General features: G+C 42.6%; 1 protein-coding gene across 1 annotated transcript in view; it reads left to right on the top strand.

Moving 5' to 3' along the window:
* Positions 1-14,482, top strand: part of TPST2 (tyrosylprotein sulfotransferase 2) — a 29,385-nt gene that overhangs the window by 8,871 nt on the left and 6,032 nt on the right. The window contains exons 2-4 of the mRNA XM_044658863.1: positions 5,096-6,021; positions 11,531-11,729; positions 13,881-13,931. Of these exons, the coding sequence (XP_044514798.1) occupies positions 5,183-6,021; positions 11,531-11,729; positions 13,881-13,931 (1,089 nt within the window). The 5' untranslated portion in view covers positions 5,096-5,182. The remainder of the gene's footprint in view (positions 1-5,095; positions 6,022-11,530; positions 11,730-13,880; positions 13,932-14,482) is intronic.

Below are 14,482 nucleotides of genomic sequence, written 5' to 3'. Positions count from 1 at the left end.
ACTCTCAATCAGGCCCTCATCCCTATATATGTTTTTTTTTTTTTCTCTTTTGACTCCATTTAAAAAAAAAACTAATTTTCTTTCCCTGTAACAGCTCTTAAGACAGAAAGGTGAGGGCAAGGCAAATAGGGTTCCGTGACTTGCTGTTCAAAATATTCGAGAGACTAGTTTTTGAGTAAGAATATCAATTTCTAGATTAGGCTAGCATTTAGTCAATAAATTTCCTCTGGGAAATCAAAGACCCTGGGAGTTCCCTCCCACCGATTTTTAAATATTATTTGGGGATTCATGACTCAGTTTCCCTCCCTGTTTATCTCAAGACATCTCCATTTGGTAAATAGCCACTGAAGAGGTGGACCTTGAGACTCCAACCTCTTTAGTCCTTTCTAGATGTTATCCAAAGATAAAAGGTACAAGCCCAGATTAATAGTGCATAGGGCTGGGAGCAAGCCTCAGCTTGGAAGCAGGCTGTTTGAGCCTGTCCCTGGGAGGCTAACGGGAAAATGATTTCCTGTAAAAATATTACTAATACTGCATTTTCCTCATCACACAGGGTCACATAGCTAGGAAGGGTTTGAGGCGAGTTTTGAACCCAGGTCCTCCCAAATCCAGGTGTAGGGCTCTATCCACCATGCTACCTAGCCACCCTCATTTAGACCCTAATTTTTAACATCACCATTTTTTCCAGACCTTTCCCTACCCCGTCCAAGAATACTTGTACCATTAATATCCACCGAATGGGAAAATACAGAAAGACATGAAATAATAATTTAATATGTTTTATTCATCACAATATCCTGCATGTACATTTGGAATATAGTAACATCTATCTCTCTAGGACATGTCAGACGGTTTTAAATTGATGCTCCTCTGATCTAATTTCTTCAGACTATAGGAGGGATGTGGTTTTTCTTAGAATCTCTGCCTTCTGGGCTGAACTCAATTCCTGCTTCTTACCCAGGCAGCTAGGTGGCTCAGTGGTTAGAGCACCAAACCTGGAGGCAGGAAGACTTGAGTTCAAATCCTGTCTGAAACACTTACTAGTTGTGTGACCCAGGGTAAGTCACTTAATGTCTCTCTGCCTCATTTTCCTTATCTGTAAAATGAGGATAATAATTGTGCCTATGTCTCAAGGTTGGTATGGAAATCAAATTAAGGGTCTCTAACTCAATTTTTGAAGTCTTAAGCCCTTTAGAAATGTAAATTATTATTAAATGTAATTATTATTACATATCCCCCTGAATGCTAGTGTCCTACTGCCCCCTATTTCGTGTTTTGTTGTTCCATCATTTTCAGTTTTGTCCAACTCTCCATGATCCCATTTGGGGTTTTCCTTGGCAAAAATAATGAGTTCGCCATTTCCTTTGCAGCTCATTTTACATATGAGGAAAATGAGGCAAACAGTTAAGTGACTTGTCCAGGGTCACAAAGCTAGGAAGTATCTGAGGCTAGATAGGAATTCAGGTCTTCCTGATTTCAAGCCTGGTGCTCTATCCACTATGCCACAATTTTGTATTTACCTTTATAATGGGGAAAATAGGAAACTTAAAATAAGGCAGAATAGATGACAGCTTGAAGAAATCTTGGACTTCATGGACATTCCATAATGGATTGAAGCCAGGGTTTGAAAACCAAGCTGAAGGGAGGAGGTCTTGGATGTGTGGCCCAGCTTTGCCAAGAATCCAAGGAGCTGACAGAGTGGGATTTCACTGAGAAGATACTGTCAATCAACCATCGTAGCCTAGGTAGAGGGAAGGTCTTGGTTATCTGCTGGTGGACAGCAGATTTATCTACCTTATTCCCTAGAGCATCTGTGGATTAACTGGCTGTGTATAGGACTTGTTCCTGGTTCCTATGACATCTGTGACATCTTGGAGCACCGTGGACCAGTCCTCTCTGATTCTAGTTAGAGATTTAGTTTAGTTTAGACCTTAGTTGAGTTAAGTCATTTGGGTTATTCCATTGTGTAGCAAACCCTTCTCTTCCACTTCCCTTATATCAACAAACCCAGCTTATTTGTACTTCCTGACTCCTCTAAGCCATAAAGAACCCACATCTTGAAGTTCCCTACATCACTGGTTTTCCCTGGCTGATAGATTGTCCGTTAACTGACCAACTGTCATTTCCCAAACCTCACATCCCTGTTTGGTTTCCCTGTGTTTTCCTATCAGTCCTTCCCTTTATGAGATGTGGGAGTGTCCCCAGCGTGTCTGGAACCCAGCTATTCCCCTATGCCCAGTATTTTCTTTTTCACCTTCTTTATAATTCACACTTACATATATGTGTATGATGTAATTTCCTTTTGAGCCGATTTTTTCCCTTTGTATCCCCAGGTACATGATGGATAATTTCATAGGCACATCTTGTTTGACTGAGTCCTTCCTTACATTTGAGTCATTGAATAAGAAAGACCCCTTGCAACAATGCCTCAGAGGTCCTTGGCCCACTGTTTTGTTTTTTTTTTGTCTCTTTACCAGAGGTTTTTTAAGTCTTTATTATGTTCATTTCTTGCTACTAGTAGCAATTAGAAAGGAAAAAGAAATTGAAGGGACCAAAGGAGGCAATAAGGAAACTCACACTCTTTGCAGATTAGAGAATCCTAGAAAAATCAACTAAAAAGCTACTAGAAATAATGAATAATTTGAGCAAAGTTGCAGGGTACAAAATAAACCCACCTAAATCATTAGCATTTTTAGGTATTTCCAGCACAACTCAGCAGCAAGAGTTAGAAAGAGAAACTCCACTTAAAATCACTCTCAACAATATAAAATATTTAGGGATCTATCTGCCAAGACAAACTCAGGAATTATATGAACACAACTGCAAAACACTTTTCATACAAATAAAATGATAGCTAAACACTTGAAAAAACATTAATTGCTCATGGGTAGGACGAGCTAACATCATAAAAGCCTAAACTAATTTACTTGTTCAGTGCCATACCTATCAAACTACCAAAAAACTTTTTTATAGAATTAGAAAAGACTTTAACAAAGTTATGTTCATTCCTGAATATATCCTCTTGACTGCCTTTAGACAGGCCACTAGGTAGTGCAGTGGATAGAGCTTTAGGCCTGGAGTTAGGAAAATCTGGGCTCAGATCTAGTCTCTGACAGGTACTAGCCACATGTTCCAAGCAAGTCATTTAGCCTCTGTCTTCCTCAGTTTCCTCATCTGTAAAATGGGGAGAATTAGAATAGCTACCTCCTAGGGTTGAAGTTCAAACAGAAGAATATGTGTAAAGAGCTTTGCAAACCTTAAAGCATGTTCTATATACCAACTGTTCTTATTCACCCAGTAAGCTGTCTTTTTTAAGGACAGGGAATGAACTTGTGACTTTATTGGAATAGAGAACTCCCAAAGGAGGAAAGTTCCTCTACCAACGCAGGCAGGCACCTTCTTTAGAGTCTTAGAGAGTTGCTTATAGCACTAAGAGGTTCACACAGCCAATATGTAGCAGCGGCATGCTTTGAGTTCAGGTCTACCTACTGCACCACACTGTCTCAATATCTGTTAGTAAAAAAAAAAAAAAAGAAGAAGAAGAAAAGGAAGCTAGGTGGCTCAGTGGATTAAGAGCCAGATGGAAAGTCCTGGGTTCAAATCTGGATTCAGATACTTCTTAGCTATGTGACCCTGGGCAAGTCACTTCACCTCCATTGCCTAACCCTTACTGTTCTTCTACCTTAGAACCAATACACGGTATTGATTCTAAGACAGAAGGTAAGGGTTTAAAAAAAGGATGAAAAATATCTAGCCCCTGCCTTCAAGGAACTTTGATTCTAATAGGGAGGGAACAACAGGTATGAAGATGAACAGGAAGTTAGTGTGAAATGGTAGAAAGCACTGACTTAGTAGGCAGAAGATCTAGGCTTAAATGAAGGATTTTGGACTCAAGCAAGTCATTTAACTGCTGTGTTCCTCAGTTTTCTCAACTGTAAAATGGGGATAAGAGTAAAACCTGCCTCCCAGGGTTGTTGTAAAAACCAACTTAGATAATCATTGTTAAGCACATTAGTACAGTGCCTGACATAGAGTTGGTGCTATATAAATGTTAATTATTATTATTATTTAGGAAAGCCACTCAACCTCAGTTCCCTCATCTGTAAAAAGGAAGGGGTCTGAGGGTCCTTTTAACTCTAGATTGAAAATTTAGGACTCTTAAGTAATAGCTACAAGGTAGAACCTCTGGGTGGACAAATCTTTCTTCAGCTCCTATTATGTGCCAGTTGCTATCCTTCAGAGAACAGAGGAAAGGAAACCATGTAGGAAAGAGTTATAGGAAACAACTTTAACTCCTTGGGAGGCTGTTAAATCAGTGAGGTCGAGGCAGCATGGTCCTGTGGCAAGGGCTCTGGATTCAAAGTCAAAGGACCTGAGTTCCCATGCCTGGCTCTCTTTGGACAAGTCACTTCCACATCTTCTATGGGCCTTTGCTTCCTCCCTTGTAAAACAAGGGAGTGAGGCTAGTTCTGAGACTGTTAAGTGGTATAGTGGATGGAGCGCTGGACCCGGAGTCAAGAAGATCCAAGTTCAAACTGCCCCAAATACATTACAACTCAGAGCAAGTCACTCTTTCTGCCTCAGTTTCCTCAACTGTAAAATGAGGATAATTATAAATATATGGTAGATAATAGCATCTACCTAAATGGGTTGTTGTGAAGACCAGATGATTTTGGTTTCTAATCCATTCTGCCATTTGCTTCCATTTTATGGGTGAGTTCATCCCATTGACATTCAGAGTTAACAACTACCACCTGTGTATTCCCCCATCATTTTGATTTCCTCTCCTAGTCTGAAGACCAGATGAGGTAGTATTTATAAAAAGTGCTGGCCCATAAAAGCTATTTAATTAATATTTATTCAGCCTTCTGTAGTCCCTCTTGATCTAATCTAGTATCCTAAATCCCTTTGCCTTCCTGGGCCTCAGTTTCTTCTTTTGTAAAGTGAGAGGGTGGGATGAGCTGACCTGAGAGCTCCCTACTAAACTGCAAACATCCAAGACACGAGAGTTCCAGTGAGTAGCCAGGGTCGGGACAGAGAGGCCTGGACTGACTTGCTGAGGATGCCTCCCTGACATGTGCCCCTCTCTCCACAGGTACGTGCCAGGTGGGCAGCCTGTTGACAGAGAGCTGAAGAGGGCACGTTGGCTGTGCCCCATCCCATCCCCAGTCCTGGGCCCAGCATGCGGCTGAGCGCTCGGCGGCTGCTCCTGGCGGCCGGCCTCATGCTGGCCTTGGCACTGGCCACCCACCTGGGGCAGCAGATGCTGGTTTGCCAGCAGCTGCTGTCCTTGAGCCACAGCCACGGCATGATGCGGCCTGAGCAGGAAGAGCTGGTGATGATGGGCGCCAACCAGGTGGAGTACCGTTACAGTAAGGAGATGCCGCTGATCTTCGTCGGCGGGGTGCCCCGCAGCGGGACCACCCTGATGCGCGCCATGCTGGACGCTCACCCGGAGGTGCGCTGCGGCGAGGAGACCCGGATCATCCCCCGCGTGCTGGCCATGCGCCAGGCCTGGTCGCGCTCCGGGCGGGAGAAGATGCGCCTGGACGAAGCTGGTGTCACGGATGAAGTCCTGGACGCGGCCATGCAGGCCTTCATCCTGGAGGTCATCGCCAAGCATGGCGAGCCAGCCCGCGTCCTCTGTAACAAGGACCCCTTCACCCTCAAATCCTCCGTCTATCTCTCCCGCCTCTTCCCCAACTCCAAGTTTCTGCTCATGGTGCGGGACGGGCGGGCGTCCGTGCACTCCATGATCACCCGCAAGGTGACCATCGCCGGCTTCGACCTCAACAGCTACCGGGACTGCCTCACCAAGTGGAACAAAGCCATCGAGGTCATGTACTCGCAGTGCATGGAGGTGGGCAGGGCCAAGTGCTTGCCTGTCTACTACGAGCAGCTGGTGCTACATCCCCGGCGCACCATGCAGACCATCATGAAGTTCCTGGGCATCGACTGGAGCGAGGCCGTGCTACACCATGAAGACCTCATTGGCAAGCCTGGCGGCGTCTCTCTGTCCAAGTGAGTAGGAGTCCGGGGCTGGAGTGGCACCAAATAGATGCTTCTAAAGCGTAGCCCTAACCAGGTCCTTCCCTGCCCTACCTCAAGCAAGACAGCAGAAACTTCCTAGGAAGCCCCTCTGGGATAAAATGCCAACTCTTCTATTTGTCCTCGCACAGTATTGCTCTGGGGCTCTAGATTCAGCCTTCCTTTCTCCTAGGGACCAACTAGTTCACCCTGAATCCCCTGACCTTTCTGGGTCTCTTTTATCTGTAAAATCAGAGGGCCAGTCTATCAGGGCTAGAGTTCCCTTCTACCACAGGCTCTCTTCTTGCTCTAAGGAGTCAGGCAGACTAGGGTTCAAATCCTTTCTTAGATGCTTCTTGGTGGCATGATCTTAACTCACTTAAGGTTTCTGACCCTTGTTTTCCTCATCTGTAAAAGGAAGGCCTTCTAAAGTTCCTTCCAACATTAAATCTACAATTTTTTCCTGGCTTATTCCATTCGTTGGAAGGAGGAAGACCAGAATTCAAAACTGGATTCTGGACAAGGCACTTATTCCTGTTGTTTTTTTTTTAATTAATTAAAATTAATTAATTCTTAAATTAAATTATATTAAATTAATTTATATAAATTTATATATAAATATAAAATTAATTTAATGAATTCTTTAATTAAATTTAATATATTAATTTAATTTCCTCATCTTTAAAATGGGGATGTAATAATAGCACCTACCTCACAGGGTTGTTGTGAGGGTCAAATGAGTTAATCTGTGCAAATCACTTTGTAAACCTTAAAGTTATATAAATGCTAGCTGTGATCATTCTTAGAGACAATTAGCAACATTATTTTTGTTGCTATTACTGACAGCTAGGTGGCACAATGGATAGAGGGTTGAACTTGGGTTCAATCTTTCCTTAGAAATTCCTTAGAGGGGGCAGCTGGGTAGCTCAGTGGATTGAGAACTAGGCCTAGAGATGGGAGGTCCTAGGTTCAAATCTGGCCTCAGATACTTCCCAGCTGTGTGAACCTGGGCAAGTCACTTAACCCCCATTGCCTCACCCTTACCACTCTTCTGCCTTGGAGCCAATACACAGTATTGACTCTAAGACAGAAGGTAAGGGTTTAAATTAAAAAAAAAAATCCTTAGAAATTTTGTAGATGCATGACCTTGAGCAAATCACTGAATTTCTATTTGCTTCAGTTTCCTCATCTGTAAAATGGGGATAATAATAGCACTGACATCCCAGGGCTGCTGCAGGATCAAATGAGAGATAATATTTGTAAAGGGCTTAGCACCATGCCTGGCACATAGTAAGTGCAATAGAAATGTTAGCTATTCTTGTTCTTTTTATTAAGACTACTATTTGTTATTATTCATATTATTCCCACAAATATATTCCACATTCCAGCCAGACTGGCCTATTCTCTATTCCCTACATGCAACATTTTATTTCCTGTCTCCATGGCTTTGCTCCCCCTGTGCCTCAAGCCTAGAATACCCTTCTTCTTTCCCTCTTCCTTTTTTTTCTTAAAACCTTACTTTCTGTCTTGGAATGGATGCTAAGTGTTGGTTTCACAGTAGAGGAGAGATAAGGGGTTGGCCATGGGAGTTAAGTGACTTGCCCAGGGTCACACAGCTAACAAGTATCTGAGATCAGATTTCAACCCAGGACCTCCCATCTCTGTGCCTAGCTCTCAATCTACTAAGCTATTTAGCTGCCACCAGGAATCTCTTTTAATGCTGGTTTCTTGTGGACAAAGCTGACATTCAAGTTCTAAAGAGAGAAGGTTGTGTGTGTGTGTGTGTGTGTGTGTGTGTGTGTGTGTGTGTGTGTGTGTGTTAGTTGTTCTNTGTGTGTGTGTGTGTGTGTGTGTGTGTGTGTGTGTGTGTGTGTGTGTAAATTCACAGGATCACTCAGTCTGTGGTATGAGGCAATGACTTTTCCTGAGATTTGGTTATATAATTAGTTTCTATCAAAACATACGGATGCTACCCTCCTAGGATGGAGGAGGCTTCCCAGCCTCCAGTAAAATATCAAAATGTCCTGGTCATTGTTTTCGTCAGGCTTGAAGATTTACAAAAGTGCCTTCTTCCCCCACACCTGAATGGCAGGTAGAGCAAACATTCTAATCTCCTTTTTACAGTAAAGAGCAGGAGGCCTAGACATATAGAAGAAGCCTCCTGATGAATCAGTGAAGAGTCGAGCCAGGAAGAGAAGCCAGGTTTCCTCCCTTCCTGCTGGACTCCAGCTCCAGTGTTCTTTCCTCTTAACCATCTCTGTCCTCTGAACTCTTGTTTCCAGGTCTTAGATGGCTAACTTTTCCCAGTGTTCACAGAAAAGTTATATTTTCCAGGGGTTCAGGGACAAGATCCCTACTTTTGGAGTCAGGGGACTATAATTTGTTTCATTTCTGCCACTTATTAGTTGTATGGTATTCTTTAGTCATTTTTCTGTCCTGTCCAACTCTTCATGCCTCCATTTGGGGTTTCCTTGGCAAAGATACTGGGGTGGTTGGCCATTTCCTTCTCCAGCTCATTTTATAGATGAGGAAACTGAGGTAAACAAGGTTAAATGACTTGTCTAGGGTCACACAGCTAGTAAGTATCTGAGGCCAGATCTGAACTCATGAAGATGAATCTTCCTGATTCTAAGCCCGGTGCTCAATTCACTGTACTACCTAGTTAACCCAGATTTGTATTTTACTCAAGTTCCTTCTCTTCTAAATCGTCCCAGTTCTCTAATCCTTTGTGTCCAGGTTTCAGAGTGCATCATGGAATTATGGGGACCATGGACAGCACCCAAATTACAATCTTGGCTTAATGGTTGGTGTCTCTTGGTGAAGAAGCAGGGAGGCAAAGTTCTTGGGCTTTGGTTTCCTCATCTGGATCAACATGGCTCGAATGACGTTAAAGTTTCTTGAAGTCCACCTCAGCATCCATAGAGTCTCCATCCCTGGGGCAAGCATAGAACTAAACGGACAACTTTGAGATGAGAAAGGGTCTGTGATTTTTGTCAGTGTCAGGAATGACTGGTTGAGCATGCCCTTCCCTGCCCCAGATGGCAGCCCATCTGTGCTTTTGGAGATGTGAGTTTGCCTTTCTTTGTAGTTTAACAAAGTGCCTGGAACATAGGAAGTGCTTAACCACTTAAGTGCTTGTTGACCTCATGACTAGTAGGTAAGTCCTAAAGAGTTGCATGAGGCACATAGAAAGGGACTTACCCATTTATTTGACATCCATCAAGTAAATCTCTAAAATCCAAGCTTTCCAATCCATAGGAGTCTATATTTTGCCTCTTTGTAAATCCTGCTTTTGGAGACCCACTAGAGCAGGGATAATGATGACGATGGTGATAAAAAATTGCCATTTATGGGGGCAGCTGGGTAGCTCAGTGGAGTGAGAGTCAGGCCTAGAGACAGGAGGTCCTAGGTTCAAACCCGGCCTCAGACACTTCCCAGCTGTGTGACCCTGGGCAAGTCACTTGACCCCCGTTGCCCACCCTTACCACTCTTCCACCAAGGAGACAATACACTGAAAAGTACAAGGGTTTAAAAAAAAATTGCCATTTACATAGCACTTTAATATTTACAAAGATTTCACTTGTATCATCTTATTTGCTTGAATGCTATTCTTTTCCCTATTTTACCAAAGAGGAAATTGAGACCATGAAAGGTGGATTTGTCCAAAGTCCCACAACTAGTATCAGAGGTAGGATTTGAATTCAGATCTTCCTGACTCCATGTCTAAAGAAAGACACCTAGATAGGTCTTCTGTAACAGTGTGGGCCCAAGACCCACTTTCTTACTCTTAAGTATGTTTTCTTCTTAAACTCTCTTCAGGAGAATTATGACTGCTAATGAGTTGGTCCGAATGGTAGTTTCTAGCCCTGAATTTCCATAACTCTCATCCCTCAGCACTTCAAAGATTCTGAGATGTCACTGCAAAGACCCCTCATGGCAAGGGGTTCCAAGATGGCAGCATGGTGGGGTTTTTCTGAGATAGGGGGAGGCATCACGAACAGCTCCTTAGGTGACCTGTACCCTGGTAGGTGTGGGAATTTTGTGGCATCCCTACCAGTGTTCCAGGTGACCTGTGTACCAGCAAGGGTGGGAATTTTGTGAGATAATACTATACATTACCACGGCCCATTTAGGAGTTGTGTTGTGAACAAGACAAAGAGGCTATGTCTGAATAACTGCAAGTTCATATATCTAGAGGACTCAGAGGCCATCTAGTCCAACAGCCTTATTTTTTTGTTTTTGAAGCAGTTGTGGTTTTATTGACATAAAAACCTTCCAATGAGGAAACTCCCTCAGTTGACTTATAATCTTAGAGAGGTACCCGGGGCATCAAATGGTTCGGTCACTTATCCAAAGGCCACACAGTAAGTCTTTGTTGGAGGCCATGCTTGAATTCGTGTCTTCCCAATTCCACCATGGCTGCCTTTCTCCCACCCTTTTTGCTGATAAGAAAATTGAGAACCAGAGATGTTGGCTATCTTGCCCAAGTTGGATCCCCGAAGGTAATGGGAGGCTGGTCATTGTTATTGTTGTTCAGTCAGGTTCTACTCTTCTTGACACCATCTGGGGTTTTCTTGACAAAGATACCAGAGTGGTTTGCCCTTTTCTTCTCCAGCTTATTTTATAGATGAGGAAACTGAGGCAAACAGAGTGAAGTCTGCCCAGTGTCACACAGCTAGTAAATATCTGAGGCTAGATATGAATTAAGGAAGATGAGTCTAAAGGATGGGCCAAGCCCATGATGATATGATGATAAAAGACTTTGAGCTCATGCCAGGTAAGGGTCAAGTGAAGGAACAAGGCATATTGGGGATGGGCATGAGAGCTTCTTTCAAGTATCTGAAGGGCTACCATGGAGAACAGAGTTGTTCAGTCATTTTCAGTGATGTTTGAGTCTTCGTGACCCCATTTGAGGTTCCTCCTACCTCTGAGATTCTGTGATTACCGGCTTCTTGAGAGAAGAATCTCATTCACTTTTTATCCCAGAGAACCCCGCACATAGGAGACACTCATAAATGTGTATATTTTGGTTTTTTATAGTGGGGGAATCATTTTTTCCTATAGAGAGACCTCCCTTCACCGATCTAGATCTCTGCATCTTATGGAGAGTTGCCCGAAACTTTGGGCGATTTGTCCAAGGTCACACAACTAAAAAGTATGAGGGCAGGACTTAAACTTAGATCCTTTGACTTCTAAGTCCAGCCCTTTGCCCAGCATGCCATACTTTCACCCCATGAAAGAATTATCAAAACCTTTTACTATTGAGGGAAGCTAGGTGGCTATACTTCCTAGCTGTGTGACCCTGGGCAAGTCAATTAAGCCCTTACCACTCTTCTGCCTTAAACCAATAGATAGTATTGATTCTAAGATAGAAGCTGAGGGTTTAAAAAATTTTTTAAAAAATCAACCTTATAATATTTCCGTGTTGGAGATGACCACCTCATCCTATCTGCTACTTGTGCTCAGCTTTGTGATCTTGTGAATGTCATCGTTCTCTCCCCAGGATAGAGAGATCAACTGACCAAGTCATCAAGCCTGTGAACTTGGAAGCTCTGTCCAAATGGACTGGCCACATTCCAGTAGATGTGCTAAAGGACATGGCTCAGATTGCCCCAATGCTGGCCAGGCTCGGCTATGATCCCTATGCAAACCCACCTAACTATGGCACTCCTGATCCCATTGTCATCAATAATACAAATCGGGTAAGCAGATGGCTCCTTCCACTGGGGGATTTACTGGGGGAGAATTGTAGACCTCAGGACTTAACAAATGCAACTCTAAGGCATTTTTTTTTAAACCCTCACCTTCCGTCTTGGAGTCAATACCGTGTATTGGCTCCAAGGCAGAAGAGTGGTAAGGGTAGGCAATGGGGGTCAAGTGACTTGCCCAGGGTCACACAGCTGGGAAGTGTCTGAGGGCAGATTTGAACCTAGGACCTCCCGTCTCTAGGCCTGGTTCTCAATCCAGTGAGCTACCCAGCTGCCCCCTCTAAGGCATTTTTTTGAAGCCCACTGGTATCTTCATCTCCATCCAAGGATTTACAGGGAGGGCTACCAAAGTCTTCTTTTAAACTCTTCCCTTCTGTCTTACAATCAATATATATTGTGGGCTTATGTTAGATTTAGTTAGATTAGAGGGAAATTGAGTCAGAGAGTAAGACAGTGTAGCCTTAGCACTGCTAAGGATTGAAGCGACTCTGTGAAGAGTCAGATGGTGGGAGGGAGGTAGAATGATTAAGATCAGGGAAATCCTCAGCCCACATACCTTACCCTTTCCTAAATTTATTTTATAATAAAATCTTGTTATCTTTTAAGTGTAGTCTGCTTGATTTTAACTGGCCTAAGAGCAGGGAACAGCCATCTTGCCTCTGATCTAGAAAGGATCATTGGCCCAACTGGGTTAAGCAAAACCTCTGTCACCCATTCTTTATTGATCATCCTTTCAGTAAGGAAGGTGTTTCATTGTGTGAGTGGTAAGGGCTAGGCAGTGGGGATTAAGTGACTTGTCTAGGGTCACACAGCTAGAAAGTATCTGATGCTAGATTTGAATCCAGTCTCCAAACCTGGCTCTTTATCTGTTGAGCCACCGGCTGGCCCTGCAGTTGAAGTCTTGATTGCCTTCTACGGAAGAGTTGAGTAGCATTTTTCCCAGATGCTCTAGGTTGTGCCCATCTTTCAAGTCTTACACGATTACTGAGGTATAGTGAAACAAGTCCTGGATTGTGAATGAGAAGACCTAGATTCAAGTCTTGGCTCTTCCATTGCCTAGCTCTGTGACTGTGGGTTAATCTCTTTAACCTAGTTTCCTCTCCTTTAATGGAGATAAGTCTCAAGTGATGTATTATATAAAATAAGGCACTTTGAAACCATAAAGTACTATTGAGCAGGATCTAATTAGTCTAACTTCCCCATTTAAGAGATGAGGAGTCTGAGGCTTAGAGAGGGCTAGTTACTAGCTCAAGGTAACACAATCAGAAAATGGTCAACTTTTTCCCCTTCCTCTCAATTTCCAATTTCCCACTACTCTGAACCCTCTATAGCACAAAGAGAAAATGCTAGCAGACTTTTTTCCTTAAAACTTTTTTCCGTAAAAAAAAAAAATAAAAACAAATTAATGTAAAAAAAAGAAGTAATAGAAATGGGATTCTAACCCAGGTCCTCTGACCCCACACCTGGTGCTGCTTCTTCTCTATTTGTTATGTTCTAAAGTCCCTTTCTAGGCTGACATTCTCTGTTCTAAAGATTTGAAAATATTAAGATGTCATTCCAATGTCAGTCAATAAAAATCATTATGATAGTGATCATGATGACAATAATAACAACACTAATAATCATCATCATAGAAAGTCAAAGGATTTAAGTTTGACTCTTGGCTCTGCCACTCACTATCCTATTGACCTTAGATGAGTCATTTCACTTCTAGATTCCATTTGACACCTGTGTATCATCCTTACACTGTCTCCACATAGGTTAACTCCCAAGAGAGAAGCCCTTTCATGTGGGAAAGACTTGAAGTAAAAACTTATATATATATATATATGGGTTTGAGTCTCTGCTCCACCTCTGTATACACCCATCTGTATAACTCAAGGCAAAGTTATTAATTCTCTGAGCCTCAGTTTCTTCATTTGTACCATGAGTATAGCACATGGATTTCCAGCACCTGAAAAGGGACCAAATGAGACAGTATGTTTAACATGCTATAGACATCTCAATACTATTGTGTACTATTATTATTGTTTTTATTTTATGCATCCTTGGTAATGGACTGTCTTGATAGATGCCCAAAGGTTCAAATCTTGAGTGTGTGTCTTATTCAAATTGGGTCACTGTTTTTTTATTTTTCTTTCCTAGGTCATGAAAGGAGATTTTAAAACACCAGCGAATTTGAAAGGACATTTACAGGTGAGAAATCAAATAAATGATTTTACTCCTATTTGTGTAATGGAAAGAACATTATACTGGGAGGTGCAGGCCAGAGATCAAGTTTGGGTTCTGTCAGGATTTTATTGCAGGTCCTGGGGCAAGGCATTTAGCTGTTCCAGACTTCAATGTCTTCATTTTTAAAATAAGAGGATCAAAGATAATTGCTATAATTCCTCCTAGTTCTGATGTACACCATTCCAAGGATCCTCTGGGCCCCAGCATCCCTCATTCTAAGGCCTCTTTGTAAGAGGGAGATTTTAGGTATTTTATTTATTTTAGGTATTTTATTAGATTTTAGGTATATATTTAAAGTGTGGCCACCAGGAATCAATAATTCAGATTGATTCCATAATTAAAATAGACCCAAGTCAGGATCTGGCTTAAGGTAGTTTATTTACAGTTAGGAAGGTAAAAGGTAGGGAAATAGAGAGAGGGAGAGGCTAGAGCTAATTCCATTTACACACCTCCCAGCCCTGACACCCCCTGTTCTGAGGCCCTTCATAACTTTTACTGTGTGTTCTACATTTTAA

This window comes from Gracilinanus agilis, chromosome 1 (genome assembly GCF_016433145.1).
Source record: "Gracilinanus agilis isolate LMUSP501 chromosome 1, AgileGrace, whole genome shotgun sequence".
NCBI lineage: Eukaryota > Metazoa > Chordata > Mammalia > Didelphimorphia > Didelphidae > Gracilinanus > Gracilinanus agilis.
The sequence above is the reverse complement of the archived record's forward strand: the minus strand, read 5'-3'. Positions and strand labels throughout refer to the sequence as shown.